This window comes from Myripristis murdjan, chromosome 16 (assembly GCF_902150065.1).
Source record: "Myripristis murdjan chromosome 16, fMyrMur1.1, whole genome shotgun sequence".
Classification (NCBI taxonomy): domain Eukaryota; kingdom Metazoa; phylum Chordata; class Actinopteri; order Holocentriformes; family Holocentridae; genus Myripristis; species Myripristis murdjan.
In genome coordinates, this window is record NC_043995.1 from 16070004 (window position 1) to 16085034 (window position 15031).

At 41.1% G+C, this 15031-nt stretch overlaps 1 protein-coding gene and 1 long non-coding RNA gene across 2 annotated transcripts; one reads left to right on the plus strand and one right to left on the minus strand.

Moving 5' to 3' along the window:
• Positions 1-970: 970 nt before the first annotated feature.
• On the plus strand, positions 971-10795 carry smg9 (SMG9 nonsense mediated mRNA decay factor). Its single transcript, XM_030073388.1, has 13 exons — positions 971-1448; positions 1559-1633; positions 2428-2662; positions 3939-4036; positions 4175-4287; positions 5000-5111; positions 6754-6849; positions 8635-8720; positions 9168-9274; positions 9390-9497; positions 9712-9837; positions 9989-10133; positions 10273-10795. The coding sequence occupies exons 1-13, from the start codon at positions 1302-1304 to the stop codon at positions 10349-10351; spliced, it is 1527 nt and encodes a 508-aa protein (XP_029929248.1). The 5' UTR covers positions 971-1301; the 3' UTR covers positions 10352-10795.
• LOC115374493 (uncharacterized) lies at positions 9013-9776 on the minus strand. Its single transcript, XR_003929619.1, has 2 exons — positions 9644-9776; positions 9013-9285 (listed from the first exon to the last, which is right to left on the minus strand). It is a non-coding gene; the product is annotated as an uncharacterized LOC115374493 (long non-coding RNA).
• Positions 10796-15031: the final 4236 nt, after the last annotated feature.

A 15031-nucleotide genomic window follows, 5' to 3' on the forward strand; every position in this document is an offset into this window, starting at 1 on the left:
ACACTGAGATAGTAATTCATTTATTATATTAGTTAAAATGTAAAGCAATACATTTTAATTTATAATCAGTGTCAAAATATCCAGGGCTTAGATTTAACTTTAGTCCCCAGTTTTAGAGGAATTTTCGGTTTCCTGAGGACAGCTTCAAATATCAATCAAATCTGCCAAAAAATTTGGACTCTTTGGTGTGTGTGGCAGGCGATTTGTTTTCGATAGCTATGTGCAGGTGAACTATGGCTTTTTCAGGATAAAATCAAAACACCACATGCTCATTATTACCCACTTGTACCCATTAGTCCACTTGGAAAATATCTCTCCGTCCATGCGTCTGTGGATGTTTGGTAATAAAAACAAAGTTTACAAAGACATAAAAACACCGTTGTCATGATAAATGATATGCACAAGAGCATGGTTACGCGACAAAAGAAAAGCATAACGTATATTTTCCTTTGAATCCATTATAAAAAGTACATTACTGCAGTTTTTTCGCTTCACCTTTATTTGATTAAATTAAGGTCAAGTACATGACGTACACACGTTACATACATTTTCAGTAGAAAAGATTCTCTTAGTATACTTCTGTATAAAAATAACATAAAAAAATATATTACAATGTACAACAAATAACAGTGTAGGGAAAAGAAACAAACAAAAAAACAACTTCGGGGTCTGCTAACTAATTGGAGTAAATTTGAAATGTCTAAGTAATTTAAAATTTTTTCCAAATTGTGATTTCTACGTTTTAAATTTTCAATAGTCGTCAAGTATAATGTAATGTATATTACTGCAAATGCTGAGGATCCAAAAAAAAAAAAAATGAAGGCGCTACAAGGCCGGAACTAACACCGTCATTACGCTGTTTCTGAACGGCATTGTTTGACAGTAGTACGTGATGCGTTTGATCGTTAACATAAACAAAACCCAGGCGGGTGGAGTTTGTTTCGGTGCTGTATTTTTTGCAGCCAGCTCCGGTGTGCTGACACTCCAGCGGCTAACGGGGAGTGAGACAACATGCGCGCCGACGGCAAGTGTAGCTAGCGCTGATATTTACGTTTGTTTGAGTCAAAAAGGTGGAGAAAAAAATCGACGCCGTGAGAAAAAACTGACGGTCACAGCTTTGCTAGCTCCGTTAAGTTTCCCATTGCGGATAGTTTACCGCGTCGGTGATGTTGTCTTGCGGTGATATTACCTCCAAAGCTGCCGCACGCCTTCCTCTGCGGTGACTGGCCGTCGAGTCTGACATCAACTCCCTGACGACGTCGGCTGTCCTGTTTTAATCGGTGTTTCTGTCAGTCGGCGGCATGTCGGAGTCCGGCCACAGCCAGCCCGGGATGTACGGACAGGGCCGCAGGAGGAGGCGGCGCCGTGGGGACAGGGATGCCGGTCCCCCGGGGCAAAATCTGTCCGGCCCCAGCCGCGATCGGGACTATCAACCCAGAGAGCGACGGGTAGCGTCAAAATAAACACGGTGTCACACCAGCCACCGTCCAAAATGTGAGGTAATTTGCCTGCTTTGATTTTGTCTGTGGAGCTAAGACTCTGTTCTGTCATGGTGCAGGATGGGAGTGAGGATCCACCAGGGCCGCTCCTCCAGAAGACCCCCATCATACTTGCGAAACCCCCCGGAGAACGGGTGCGTGGGCCTGTCTGAGGTGTATTTGCTTTATGTGCTGTATAAATCTGCTCAATATGCACTGCTTTCCGTGTGATGTGACTTTTGATGTTGGACATGTCTGTAGAATGTTGATATTTTTAAAAATAGGCTCAAGACCCACCTATTTAATTTGGCTTCTAACTCATGCTCTTAATATACTCTTTTTTAACCTGACTTTTATTTAATGTTTATTTTATACTCTATACCTTTTGTTTTGGCTCTTAACTTAATGTTCTTATATGTTTACACATGCCTATTTTATCTTTTATTAATGTTCTTATATATTTTTACTTTATATGTCGTTATTTCTATATATACTTTTTATATTCTTATTTTATATGTTTTCATATTTTTATCCCATATATCCAGTGTTTCCTCAGTGGGGGCCCTCTGCGCTGGGGGCTGTTATCGGCTGGGGCTGGGATGTCTCTTCTCGTGGGGCTCACTGAGCTGTGGCATTCTGGCCTGGGTCGTGGGCAGCCCCCAGCGCAGATGGCAGCGCTTCCTGACCTGGTTCCTCTGTACTCAGCCAAACAAACATTATGTGTGTGTATGTGTGTGTATGTGTGTGTGTGTGTGTGTGTGTGTGTGTGTGCGCGTGTGTGCGTGTGCGCGTGTCTGTGTGTGTGTGTGTGTGTGTATGTAAGAGTGAATCGTGGGGTGGGGGTCTAGAGGTTGGGGAGGGGGGTGTTTTTAACATGTAAAGCACTTTGTGCTACATTTCATGTATGAAAAGTGCTCTACAAATAAAGTTTGATTTGACATGTCTGTAGTCCAAGCCATCTCAGAATACGCCCGTCAGTGGAGCCCCTGCCCCGGACAAGCCCATCATGCTCATCAAAGCCCGGGAGGACGGGGGGAAGCCGGGCACCCCTGCAGAGGCGGCCCCTCAGTCCTCTGGCTCCGGGCCCTCCAAGCTGGAGAGGGAAGGACAGCGGCCCACCCAGCCTGTCTATCAGATCCAGAACCGAGGAATGGGTGCCTCTGCGTCGAGCATTGTGGTCGACCGTGAGTTCATTCATGTCACATATTATTCTAGGGCTGGGACAGTGGGCTTATCTCCTGATTCCCTGCCATCGTGGTACTTGGGTGCCGACACAATATGTATTGCAATTCTACAAGTATTGTGGCTCCAATAATTGCAATTACAATTTATTTGTGATTTTTGAATGATCCTCTAGTTTGTGGTTGTAAAGTGTCAGGAGGCTCCGATTATCCTAAAGGTCACAACAGTTTATACTATATATATTTATGCTAAGTTTCAAAACTTGGTTTCACTACAGTGAAATGGCTACTGCACAAATTGGGCTCATTAAATCCCGAAGTGTCTCATTGGAAGCCACTTTGTTCAACACCAAGACTGTTGAGGTCCAGTATGCACAAACACATCATTTTAGAATAGGCCAAAGTAACACATTTGTACTTCATGCCAAAAACTGCATGGTTTGTGCTCCAAACTGCATGGGATTAACATAAGGTGGGCCTGTCTGCAAAGGGGAGACCTGTAGGGATCCACAGAGCCCATTTTCATTCAGATATCTTGAGGTCAGAGGTCAAGGGACCCTTTGAAAATGGCTATACCATTTTTTCTCTGCCAAAATGTAGTCTAACTTTGGAGTGATATTTAGTCCCCTTACCGACAACCTAGTGCAGGGGTGTCAAACTCGTGCCATGGAGGGCCGAGAGGCTGCAGGTTTTCAATCCAACCAACAACTCCACCAGGTGATTTCACTGATTAGTCCCGCCTCTCTGTTTGGAGGTAGGGTGATCAGTGAAATCACCCTACCTCCAAACGAGTTTGACACCCCTGACCTAGTGTGACATGCATGGTGTCAAGGGATTCCTTAGGTCAGGGGTGTCAAACTCGTGCCATGGAGGGCCAAGAGGCTGCAGGTTTTCATTCCAACCAACAACTCCACCAGGTGATTTCACTGATGACCCTACCTCTGAACAGAGAGGCGGGACTAATCAGTGAAATCACCTGGTGGAGTTGTTGGTTGGAATGAAAACCTGCAGCCTCTTGGCCCTCCATGGCACGAGTTTGACACCCCTGCCTTAGGTCATCTAGTTTCATTCAACAATAATTAAAAAAAAAAATGATAAAAAAAACATACAAAAAAAGGCACTTAATTAAATGGATATTTTCTCCCACCCCTACATTGTTCTTTTTCTTTCCCCACTGTAGTTGTCAGCTACTGCCATGTGAAATACTCTGTATGGGTGTAGACATGAAGGACTATCAGAGCTAACATGCACATCTCGAATCTGTTCATATGACTTACAGCGGTGATCGGCCAGTCTAAACTGCTCCCTCCAGAGAAAATGAAGCACAGCATTAAGCTGGTGGATGATCAGATGAACTGGTGTGACAGTGCTATGGAGGTGAGTTATCGTGTGATGAAGATTTGTGTAGCTGTTTCAAGTATGCAACTACATTATCAACGCAGGAACTCAGTAGCCTCTACTGTGTAGTATAGTGATTGTGTGATGATAATAATGTTTATTTGTGTTGTGGTCTAGTACCTGAGGGACCAAACGGACATGCTGGTAGTGGGGGTCATCGGCCTGCAGGGAACTGGGAAATCCACCGTCATGTCACTGTTATCAGCCAACACCCCTGAGGAGGACCAAAGGTAGAGCTGATAGGATGGACACTATTAATTAGTTTAATCTTTGATCTTAATTTCTTAGTTCTTTATTCTTCTTTACCATGTAGCAAAATCTTTATGCATTGATATAATAATTTGTTTATACTGCATTCATTTAAAGCATGTATAAACCATCAAATAAAAGCTAATTTCGTAATAACAATAATAATATTATTATTGATAATAATAAAATATGGTAAAAGAAGTTTGAGCCAGAATATAAAATCGTAAGAATAAGAAGTTAGAAAAAAAAGGATAAAAGATATTGAAACCAGTCTGTAAACACAGGTTTTAAGAAGTGATGTAAAAGTGGACACTGACCCAGAACCATTTTGCCCTAATTTAACTGATTGGCACACAGTACTAGACTTGGAAAGCAGATTATCAGTTCAGTCTAATTTGGCTCTCTCTATCTTTATGTTATTGTTGTCAGTGTTACCTAAGCAGCTCGTGTTTTTACAACCTACAGTATATTCTGTGTATTGATAATAGAAGTTCTAAAAGCAGCCTGTTCTGTCGGCGTCAACCATTTGATCCCTTAAATTATCAAATGACAAAGAGACAAATATTAAAAAATCATAAAAATCCCTATTCGTAGCTGTTAGGTCCTAAAAACATCTGAGATGAACGCAGTTGGTAACAGTTGGTGTTCCCTGTTTTTAATGGTTGGCGCTGTCGTGTGTGCTTGTTTTCATAGAGGCTATGTATTCAGGGCCCAGACTCAAGAAATCAAGGAAAGAGGAGGAAACCAGAGCACGGGGATTGACTTCTATATAACACAGGAGAGAGTCATCTTCTTGGATACGCAGGTAAGAATCACAGATTATGTAAATAGTGGGAGTGCTTTTGTTGGCTGTAATATAGTTAGACCTGTAAAGGACTTTTCTGTGAGAATGTTACATCAGTGCACTCACCAGCCACTTTATTAGGTACACCTTGCTAGTAGCCGATTGGACCCCCTTTTGCCTTCACAACTGCCTTAATTCTTGGTGGCATAGATTCAACAAGGTGCTGGAGACATTTCTCCGAGATTTTGGTCCATATTGACAGTATAGCATCATGCAGGTGCTGTGGATTTTTTGGCTGCACATCCATGATGCCAACCTCCCATTCCACCACATCCCAAAGGTGCCATATTAGATTGAGATGTGGTGACTGTGGAGGCTATTTGAATTCAGTGAAGTCATTGTCATGTTCAACAAACCAATTTGAGATGAGAGATGATCTGAGCTTTTTGGCTTGGTGTGGTATCCTGCTGGAAGAAGCCATCAGAAGATGGTACACTGTGGTCATAAAGGGATGGACATGGTCCGAAACAACACTCAGGGAGGCTGTGGCGTTTAAATGATGCTCAGTTGGTAAGTTCAAGTTCAAGTTCAAGATTTATTCATCACATGCATGAATGTACAGGTACAGCAGCAGTGAAATGTAATTGCAACAACTCCGGCAGTGTGCAACTAAAAATAGATAGAATAAAATAGTTAAAAAAAAAAAAATAAATAAAATAAAATAAAATAAAAAGGCTGTGAGCATCAGACAGCAGGGGGATAGTAAGGTCCTGAGCTGTCTGGTACTGCATGTAGGTGGTGTTGTGGACTGATATAAAGAGTTTGTGTTATGAGAATGCGTGTGGCGGTGGTAGGCAGGATGGATCCATGCTTTCATGTTGTTTACGCCAAATTCTGACCCCACCATCCGAATGTCTCAGCAGAAATCGCGACTCATCAGACCAGGCAACATTTTTCTAATCTTCTGTTGTCCAATTTTGGTGAGCCCGTGCGAATTACAGCCTCAGTTTCCTGTCCTTGTGCACTGGATATTTTCTCTTTTTCAGACCATTCTCTGTAAAGTTGGCTGTGCATGAAAATCCCAGTAGATCAGCAGTTTCTGAAATACCCGGAGCAGTCCATCTCGTCTGGCACCAACAGACATGCCACATTCAAAATCATTTAAATTACCACTCTTCTCCATTCTGATGCTCCGTTTGAGTTTCAGCAGATCGTCTCGGCCGTGTCTACATGCCTAAACACAATGAGCTGCTGCCATGTGATTGGCTGATTAGACATTTGTGTTCATGTGCACTTGAATAGGTGTACCTAATAAAGTGGAGTCCAAGGGTCAGTAGAAATAGTGCAGCACACTGTTTTGGGCCGGAGTGATGCCAGTTCATCACAGAAGTAGAAGTCACAGGCATCCACCTCCGCCTGAGACCAACTTATCTTGTTTGTTTTAAATAGCACTTTGTTACTGTTGTCAAGAAAAGGTCCTTGTTGTAATGTGATGAGTATGTTTGTCATAATAATGTGAAAATATCTTGTTATAATGTGATATTTAATGGTTTTTATTTGTCTGGTGCAGGAGCAATATGCTTTCATACATAAGTGAATAAGTTTTAAACTGTGAAAAGTAAAATGCAGCCTTGAAAAGACTGAATGTAATTTATTTCCTCAGCCTATCCTCAGCCCCTCGATCTTGGACCATCTCATCAACAACGACCGGAAGCTGCCTCCAGAGTACAACCTCCCTCACACATATATAGAGATGCAGGTCAGTGGTTGGCCTGCAGAGGGCAGTGGGCGAGCACTCTAGCTTTTTAGGACCTTAGGAAGAGAGCCTCTTGAAACTAACAGAGTAGAATGTAGGAATAGTTCACTTTAGTGGATGAAAAAAAAACAAGGTACAGTAAAAACAAGTAAAAATGAATGAATAAATAAAATGCCTCCATTTTATTAACAAGCACTATATATAGAACATGATAGTGCAACTGAGCTTTGTTCAAACCCACAGAACTTTATTTCAAATTCTTGTGGACATCCCAGGGTTTCCATAGATACCAAATATGCCATGCTCAATTATAGGAAAGTGTCTATATAATGATGAACTGACCATCTAGATATTTCCTATTTGATGTCATGGTGCAGCCATAAAATAGTGGCATCTTGGGTTTAGTTTCACTCATTATAAGCATGATGTAGTTTCATTGAAGCCTTGCAACCAGCTGATACAGAATATGTATGTGGCATTGTATGATTTAGAAAAAATGTTTTTCCTAAATTTGAAGGTACTGCAGCAGAAATTTTAGGGAAGATCAGAATTCAAGTGGTTAAAGTAAAAACGAAAGTCAAGCAGGTGTTCTCATTTAGCTGACATTTAGCAAACATGTCAGCTAAATGAATTGTCATGCCACGTAAACAGTTACGTGACCTGAAAAGACACGTTCAGTAAATGTGACAGCTGAATAAGTGACAGCTGGCTCTTCACCAAGAAAGGTATAAGAACCAGTTCTTCATTTATGCCACGAGGACATGAAGGACAAGTGAGCAGCTCTTGAACCTTGCAAATAAAACATTTATTTATTGGGTATAATCCCAAACACCAAATGTAGCAAAAGCAGGCTATAGCAGTCAGACGTGCAACACATTTTGATTTAAAAAAAAGAAAAAAAGAAAAAAAGAGTCTTCTTCAGGCAAATGAGCTTGTTTTCTATAACCTGCTATATGTCAATCCATTTGGGAAGTGCAACTGTGTGAGGTAATTGCAGGAAAGTTAATGTATTGTTGGCAGCAGTTAGGCCGGCTAACATTAAGCTGTATGTTTTTGCATGTGAGTCAGTAGTAAGGCTGAGATCATGAAGAACAGTGGTCGGTAAACAAGGCATGAATAATATTAAGACTCTTTTGCACTCTTTGGTACTCTTTTGGAAACAGACTTGTTTCCGAAAGAGTACCGCATCTCTGCACTCTCAAAACATGTGTAAATGAACCAACCTAGCTGCCTGGGCAGAGATCACAATTGGGGGAAGAGCTCAGTATTGTGAGGTTACGATTCCTGGACATGAGGTAGAATTTTTTGGAGAAGTGTATTTGCTGATCGTTTGGATTTTTAGATTAAAAAAAATTATTGACTCCCATGTTAATATCCACCATCGTTCATCTAAAACACATCTAGATTCCTTGACCACACCTGCTTTGCCAGCATTTTGTAATGGACTTTATATACATATGGATGGTTTGATGATTTGGTCAGAGCATAAGTACTGGATCTTTAAAAATAGCTGTTTGCCCTCTGTGACCCAGACAGAACCTTTATCATAGATTAGGTGGATTTGGGTGTATTACGTATTTGTTTTTCTATGTTTTTGTATTTCTTATGCCTTTAAAGTGGGCTGTAAAATTTATTTGAGTTTTAAGTCATTGTACCAGACAAAGTGCTGAAACATCATGTTCTTTATATATCACTTGCCAGCAAAATAAAGGCACTTAAATCTATTATTCCAGTTGTCTGATACATATGCATTCACAACTCTTTTTTTTTTTAATGTGTCATCAACAGTCTCTTCAGATCGCTGCCTTCCTGTTCACTGTTTGCCATGTGGTCATTGTGGTTCAAGATTGGTTTACTGACCTAAACCTTTACCGGTAGGTAGTTGTCTGTCTGCTATGCCTTTTTTTCTGCCCAGACATGGTGAGGAGGCAAGTGTGATCATCATATGAAGCAGGATGTCTCAGGCCCTGTTTTCACGTTGCATTAACATGCGTCCTGGATGATCTGATCACGGGTAGACGGTGCTAAGTGCAGGCGTAAATGTACCCAACACTTCCTCAGGCCATATTTGGAGGTGGCCTAGGATGCTTTTGTCCGCATTGCATTTGAAGTTTAAAATAGATGTGTTGCATGCCGCACTGAAGGGCCAGAGATAAAAGAATAGAATTTCAGTTGAGACACTGGATGATTTATTGTATTTCTTCAAGAGCACTTCAAATTTTGTATGACATCACAATCTGGTCAAAGAAACAATTGTGGGATTGTGGGAACATTTGTGGGATTTCTCAATGCACATTATTTTGTTGCATGTTTCTGCGTAGGTTTCTGCAGACTGCTGAGATGTTGAAGCCCTCCACTCCCTCAGCAAGCCACGACAGCAGTGGCTCTTCAGGCAGTGATGATGGAGCTGAGTACTATCCCCATATAGGTGACCTCTCTCTGCAGAAACACATAAACACACACACACACACACACACACACATACACAGGCATTCTTGATCAACTGAAAATGAAAGTACCTTTTTTTATTCCTTTCCATCTAGTGTTCCTGCAGAATAAAGCCAGGCATAATGAGTTCTGCCCGAGGAATATGAAGAAGATGCACATGGTGGTGGACAAACTGATGGCCCACTCTCATCTCAAATACAAAGGTTAAAACCTCATGAGACAATCTCCTACTCCTGGTTATGATTGGTTAATTATGATAATTAGCTTTTACAAGTAATTACAAGGGTCTTGGAATAATAGCATGGATCTTAGGTATTGGTTATGAGTTTCGATTTCCAACAGTATTTACCTCAAATTGTATCAGATATCATGGCATGCCTGTGCTTATTCTGTATGTTGTTTGGGAACTGGTTTCAGGCACTTTGTCCATGCTTGAATGCAATATCTTCCCTGGCCTTGGGCGGGACTATCTGGAGACTGAAGTTAACTTGTTCCTGCTGCCTCTGCAGGAGAATGAAGGGGAAGATGCTCTCATTAAAACAGGTTACAGAACATTTGACAGTCCTCCCATAAGACTGAAGTCAATTCAGCTTCTCTTCTTATGCTTTTTTCTTCTATAGATTTAAATTAGTCATTTGGTCTATGAATAGTGATTTCTTTGAAGACATGATTATGACTGCTGTATTATATCTAGGGTCTGGGACATCTCCACTCTTCTCTTTCCTGCCCGGGTACAGAGGACACCCCACCTTCTCCACCATGGTCTCCAAGCTGCGCAGTCAAATCCTAGCCATGCCCCGCTGTCAGCTGTCACACACCATCCTCACTGAGAAAAACTGGTAAAGGAAACAAAGAAACAGCTCTTCTTTCAGTACTCTTCATTCGTAATGCCACATTCACCTTGAAGAAAAAGACATTAGATCATACAGGTGACCAGATATCATGGTGTTAAGTCAGTGAGTTGTGCTTTTGTTGCAGGTTTCACTATGCAGCTCGCATATGGGATGGGGTGAAAAAGTCCTCAGCCCTCTCCGAATACAGCCGCCTGCTGTCCTGACACCTCGGTTGAACCGCTGTGCTCCAGCACCAAGGCCCCTCAGAGACACAGGCAGTCTTCAGTCCTGTAAGAGCCACACAAGGAGAAAGGCGGCTCCGAAAATGGACAGTGTCGTTTGCCTCCTACAGGAGAGGGATGTTAAGCTGGTTGCCCTCTTTCTGGTGAAGAGTTGCACTGGGACACAGCCCTGTGCTGTGGGGAACTGAAGAGTGGTGAAATGTTTTCTGTTAAGGTCTGACAAAAATATGTTTATTTTTATTTGACAGTGTGTACAGCCATATTGTGAATGTGTTTATGTTGTGCCGGCAGTCTTGATGTAGGCGACATGATGGTGCAGAGATGGAGATGAAAAAGCAGCATTTAAAATATCTCACCTAAAACAAATTAGCCTTGTGTGATGACACACAGGGTAAAGTCTGAATAAAAGGAACCCAGCACAAAAAATTCTGTTTGGTTCTTTCACACATATAATTTTGATTCTCTCATCTGGTTTGGATTAATCTCTTGTTCTTGGATTAATCTTTAGTTCTTGAAAAGACTTGTATACCATCTATCATTACTGTCACGCTTTTCAAACTATTGGCTGCTCTTGCCTTAAGGGTTTTAATAGGGATTGTCACCTTCTGTTGTCCTTTCCTCATATGCAGCTCGGTATAAATGTTAAACATCTTTTCATTCCTTAGTTAGTCACACCTTAACAGGTTTTACACTGTCTGAACATGCCTTTTTCCATATAACTGTAAATGTTTAATGTGATGATAGAAGAGTGATTCACCGTTTAGCTCTCAGTTCTGGGAAATGAAAGTTAATTCTTTACTCTCTTCCTCTAAAGCACATGTAGGGGAGAGTTAAGATTTTCCCTTTGAGAAAGATTTAAGGCAGACTGCAGGATATTTGCAACTGACTGAATGGCATCATTGCACAGAACGGAATTAGCCTCCTGCAGAATATAGGAAATAATGAAAGAATGAAACTAGATGAGGTCCAAAGTCACAGCAGCAACATGCAGCAACAGAGGGAAGGGAATTAGTCAACGTGTTGAGCCATCCAGTGCCATTGCTGGAAATTGGCTGGAGTATCTATGTATTGATGAGAACAAAGCTGAGCTGTTCTCCCTGCTGGCAACTTGTGTTACATCTTGCCCTTGCCACTGAGAAACAGGTAATCAGCACAGGGACGGGCCATGGTTGCAGTCCCTGAACTCCCCTCCCCAGGTGACTGGGAGTGGAAGAGGAAGGACACAGGCGGGTGAATGAATCAATGAATGAATGAATAATTTAATCCACTTTTTTACACCTGTAAAATGTGTCATGTGACAACAAAGTTGATTCTGATTCTGACAGGTGGATGAGAAGTTCACTGGACCACGCTACCTGAAGCAAGCCTGGCATGTTGCGACCTCCTCCGCTGTGGTTGCAAAAAGGGATGTTGTGGAAGATGCAAATGTGCCAAGACAGTACTTCAGTGCAAATAACTATAAATGTTTAATGTGATGACAGAAGAGTGATTCACCATTTAGCTCTCAGTTCTGGGAAATAAAAGTTAATTCTTTACTCTCTTCCTCTAAAACACATGTAGGGGAGAGTGGGGTAATTTGTGCCAAGGGGCAAGTAGTGCCACCCCTGTTATCTAGAAAACCATAGAAGATGTTGGTCATGTGACCACATATTGTTATAGAGGTATCCATTTCACTCATCCTGCAAAGAAGGGAGACACATGGCTTTAGAGGAAAGCACATTTCAGTTCAAAAAACATTTTTTTGCCCTCCAAAGTAAAATTTCTATGATCAAGGTTTTTTGATTGCTGTGTTTGAACAATTACAGAAAACTTTGAAAACATTTCACACAGGTTTTAGTACTTTAGTAAGCTACACCATGAGTCTATACAGTTAGCATGATGTTAGCTCAAAACAGCTGGGGGATGCATTTTTTTTTTTTTTTTTTTTCTCAAAATGGTGGGCTTGGGGTAATTTGTGCCAAAGGGCCTGGAGTAAATTGTGCCAGTGGCACAACTTGTGATTATATACTATATATTACTTTATCGTATTTTATTGTTATTGTACATTGTCTTCTTACCTTTGATCATTAAAACTATTCAGATTCAGATGAAGATGATTTGCAGGTGCTCATTTTGGAATTTTTTTTTTGTTTTGGGTATGTGTTCATGTGGCGCTAGGCCTTGTTACAGAAAAGTGGCCTGTGATCTTGTTAAAATAACAAATAAATGTTAAATAAATAATTTTGTATTGAATTTGTTTTGCTTTTATATAGCATTATCATTTGTGAGATTAAAATTATCTGTTTTACGTCAATTATCAATGGCACAATTTACCCCAGTGTATTCTCTCTAATGGCACAATTTACCCCACACCAGGGGCAAGTTGTGCCACAAAATCACTTTTTTTTTTTAAAGTGCATGATTCCATCAAAATATTGTGTGTAGTCCCTGGACTATCAGTCCGCTTGTTGTTTTTGTGTGATTTTTGTCAAGAAATGGAGTCAAGATGTGCTTGAATCTTTCTAATACCCATTTTAATGCATTCTTTTGGCCAAACTTGTATGGAAAACTGTGTTCATTTGTCTCTTTATGATGAGCGCTTCAAAAGTTACTATTTTTTCTATTTCGGGTTTGGTTAGGATATGTGTAAGAAAGGGTTCAAAATGAACCCCATGGGAGATTACTTCAGCCTGGTCCCTGGCAGAATCTTAAAGTGCACGCTTCAAGGATTGAGAAAAAATAATTGGCAAGAAAAATCCACCCAAAATATTTAGTAAACAGAGAAATATAGATGTGATCTGACGATTTTTGCCTATTTTTTTTGTAGTTTTTGTCCTGAAATGGAGTCAAAATGTGCTTGAATCTTATCAATAACCATTTTAATGGATTCCCTGGGTCCAAATTGTATGGAAAAATGTGTTCATTTGTCCCTGTAGCATGTTTTTCCATTTTCAGATTTTGTACCAGGGTTTTGAAAGAAAGGGTTAAAAATGAAACCCATGGGACATTATTTCAGCCTCCTACCTGGCAGAATCTTATAATACACCCTTCAAGGATTAAGAAAAAACAGGTCCCAATAAAAAACCCACCCTATGCGTGTGGACCCCCCTTTCCATCTAGACTAAAGTGTGTTGAGGGAGAAATCAGACTCAGACGCTGGCAACAACCTTACAGGACTTTTTATTAAAGACGCAGCATACATGGAAACCACAGCCAAAATCCTAGTTATTCTTACATACATCAGTTCCAGCCATTTACACTGTGTCTCAGAGTGTTTTCCATAGTTGGTACTCCAAGACTCTGCGCCCACACTGCATTAATGTCCCCCAGGTTGAGCAGTTTGCCCACTGTCTCTTCATTGAATGCTTGAATCCGCTTACTGGCTCCCTCATGGATGTCAGGCAACCGTGCGATCAGCCTTGCAAGGTCGAGTGTCTGTCACAGCATGTATTAACCCTGGGCTCCCTTCATTAGAATTGACCTGGATTAGTCTATCTGACACAATCTATCTTGTGGATACATGTTTGGTCTGAGATCATACACGTCATTACGCCCACTGGGTTTGGAAACTGGCTCTGCCGGTGACGCTTCTGCAACCTCCTTTACCTTTTCTGGCCTCTCCCCTTTTATTGCATATACCCTCATGGCACTTATCTATTTCTTCCTCTAACTCCTGAATCAATGTCTGGTTTATTTCTCAGCCTAGATTGATCCTGGCATGGTCTAGATCTAACCATTTTTGGTTTAGCTCAGCTAGGCCTTCTTTTATTTGTTTCCTGTATCACAGGCCCTCATCATTAAATAAGTGTAAGTGTAACTCCAATTCTCTTTTGTTTTTATTCGTAATGCCATATCTCCACACACTGCAGTATCAAAGGTACCATCCTTGTGCCACAGACAGCAATCCTCTCGTCCACTTTTCTGAAATTTTCTGAATGTCTTTTAAGAGTTCTGGGTGTTTGATTCCTAGAACAGACACAGGTGTTGCAGTCATTGTTTCTTTTTAGGCTTTCTAGCTTACTGTTACCAATTAACGTTAATTTTGAGATGGTTAGGCTTTACTGTTTTCCTCCTATGGTCCTATATGCTTTTTCACTTCTATTCATACCTTTTTAGTGCTTGTTATGACTATAGTAAACAAATTTAATCATTAGAGTTAGCAAATGGTAAACTACCTCTCTACCCTAGGCGCCCCTTTAATCTGCTGGAGTAGAAAAAATAAAAGCGAGACAGAACACTGCCACAAAGTTGGACTAAGCAACAGGAGGGGGAGCAACCCTCCCCAACCCGAAACAGTTTGCTAAAACACAAACTCCTTCTTCCTTTTAAATGAGATCACACAGTTGGCTTGGTGAGAGTAGCAATGACCCCTCAAGCGTCCAGTACTGCTTGGACCGCTGACAGACATGCACACACTACCCTCGAAGCTCCCAATTTCCAAGTGCGTCACCACTAGAAACCCACTATCTACATTCATGCCAATTATTTTACAGTCTGGTTTACTCTCACTCAATTTTTGTACTCCAAAATACTCAAGGCTCTGCATATTCAGGTCTAAATACTTACACACTCAGTATTAGGATTAAACACTATTAAGGTTAAACACGCACTTTAAACACTGCTTTATAAACTTTCCACACAGCCTCTAACTTCTATAGGTCAGCTTTTGGGTCAGCCATTGTG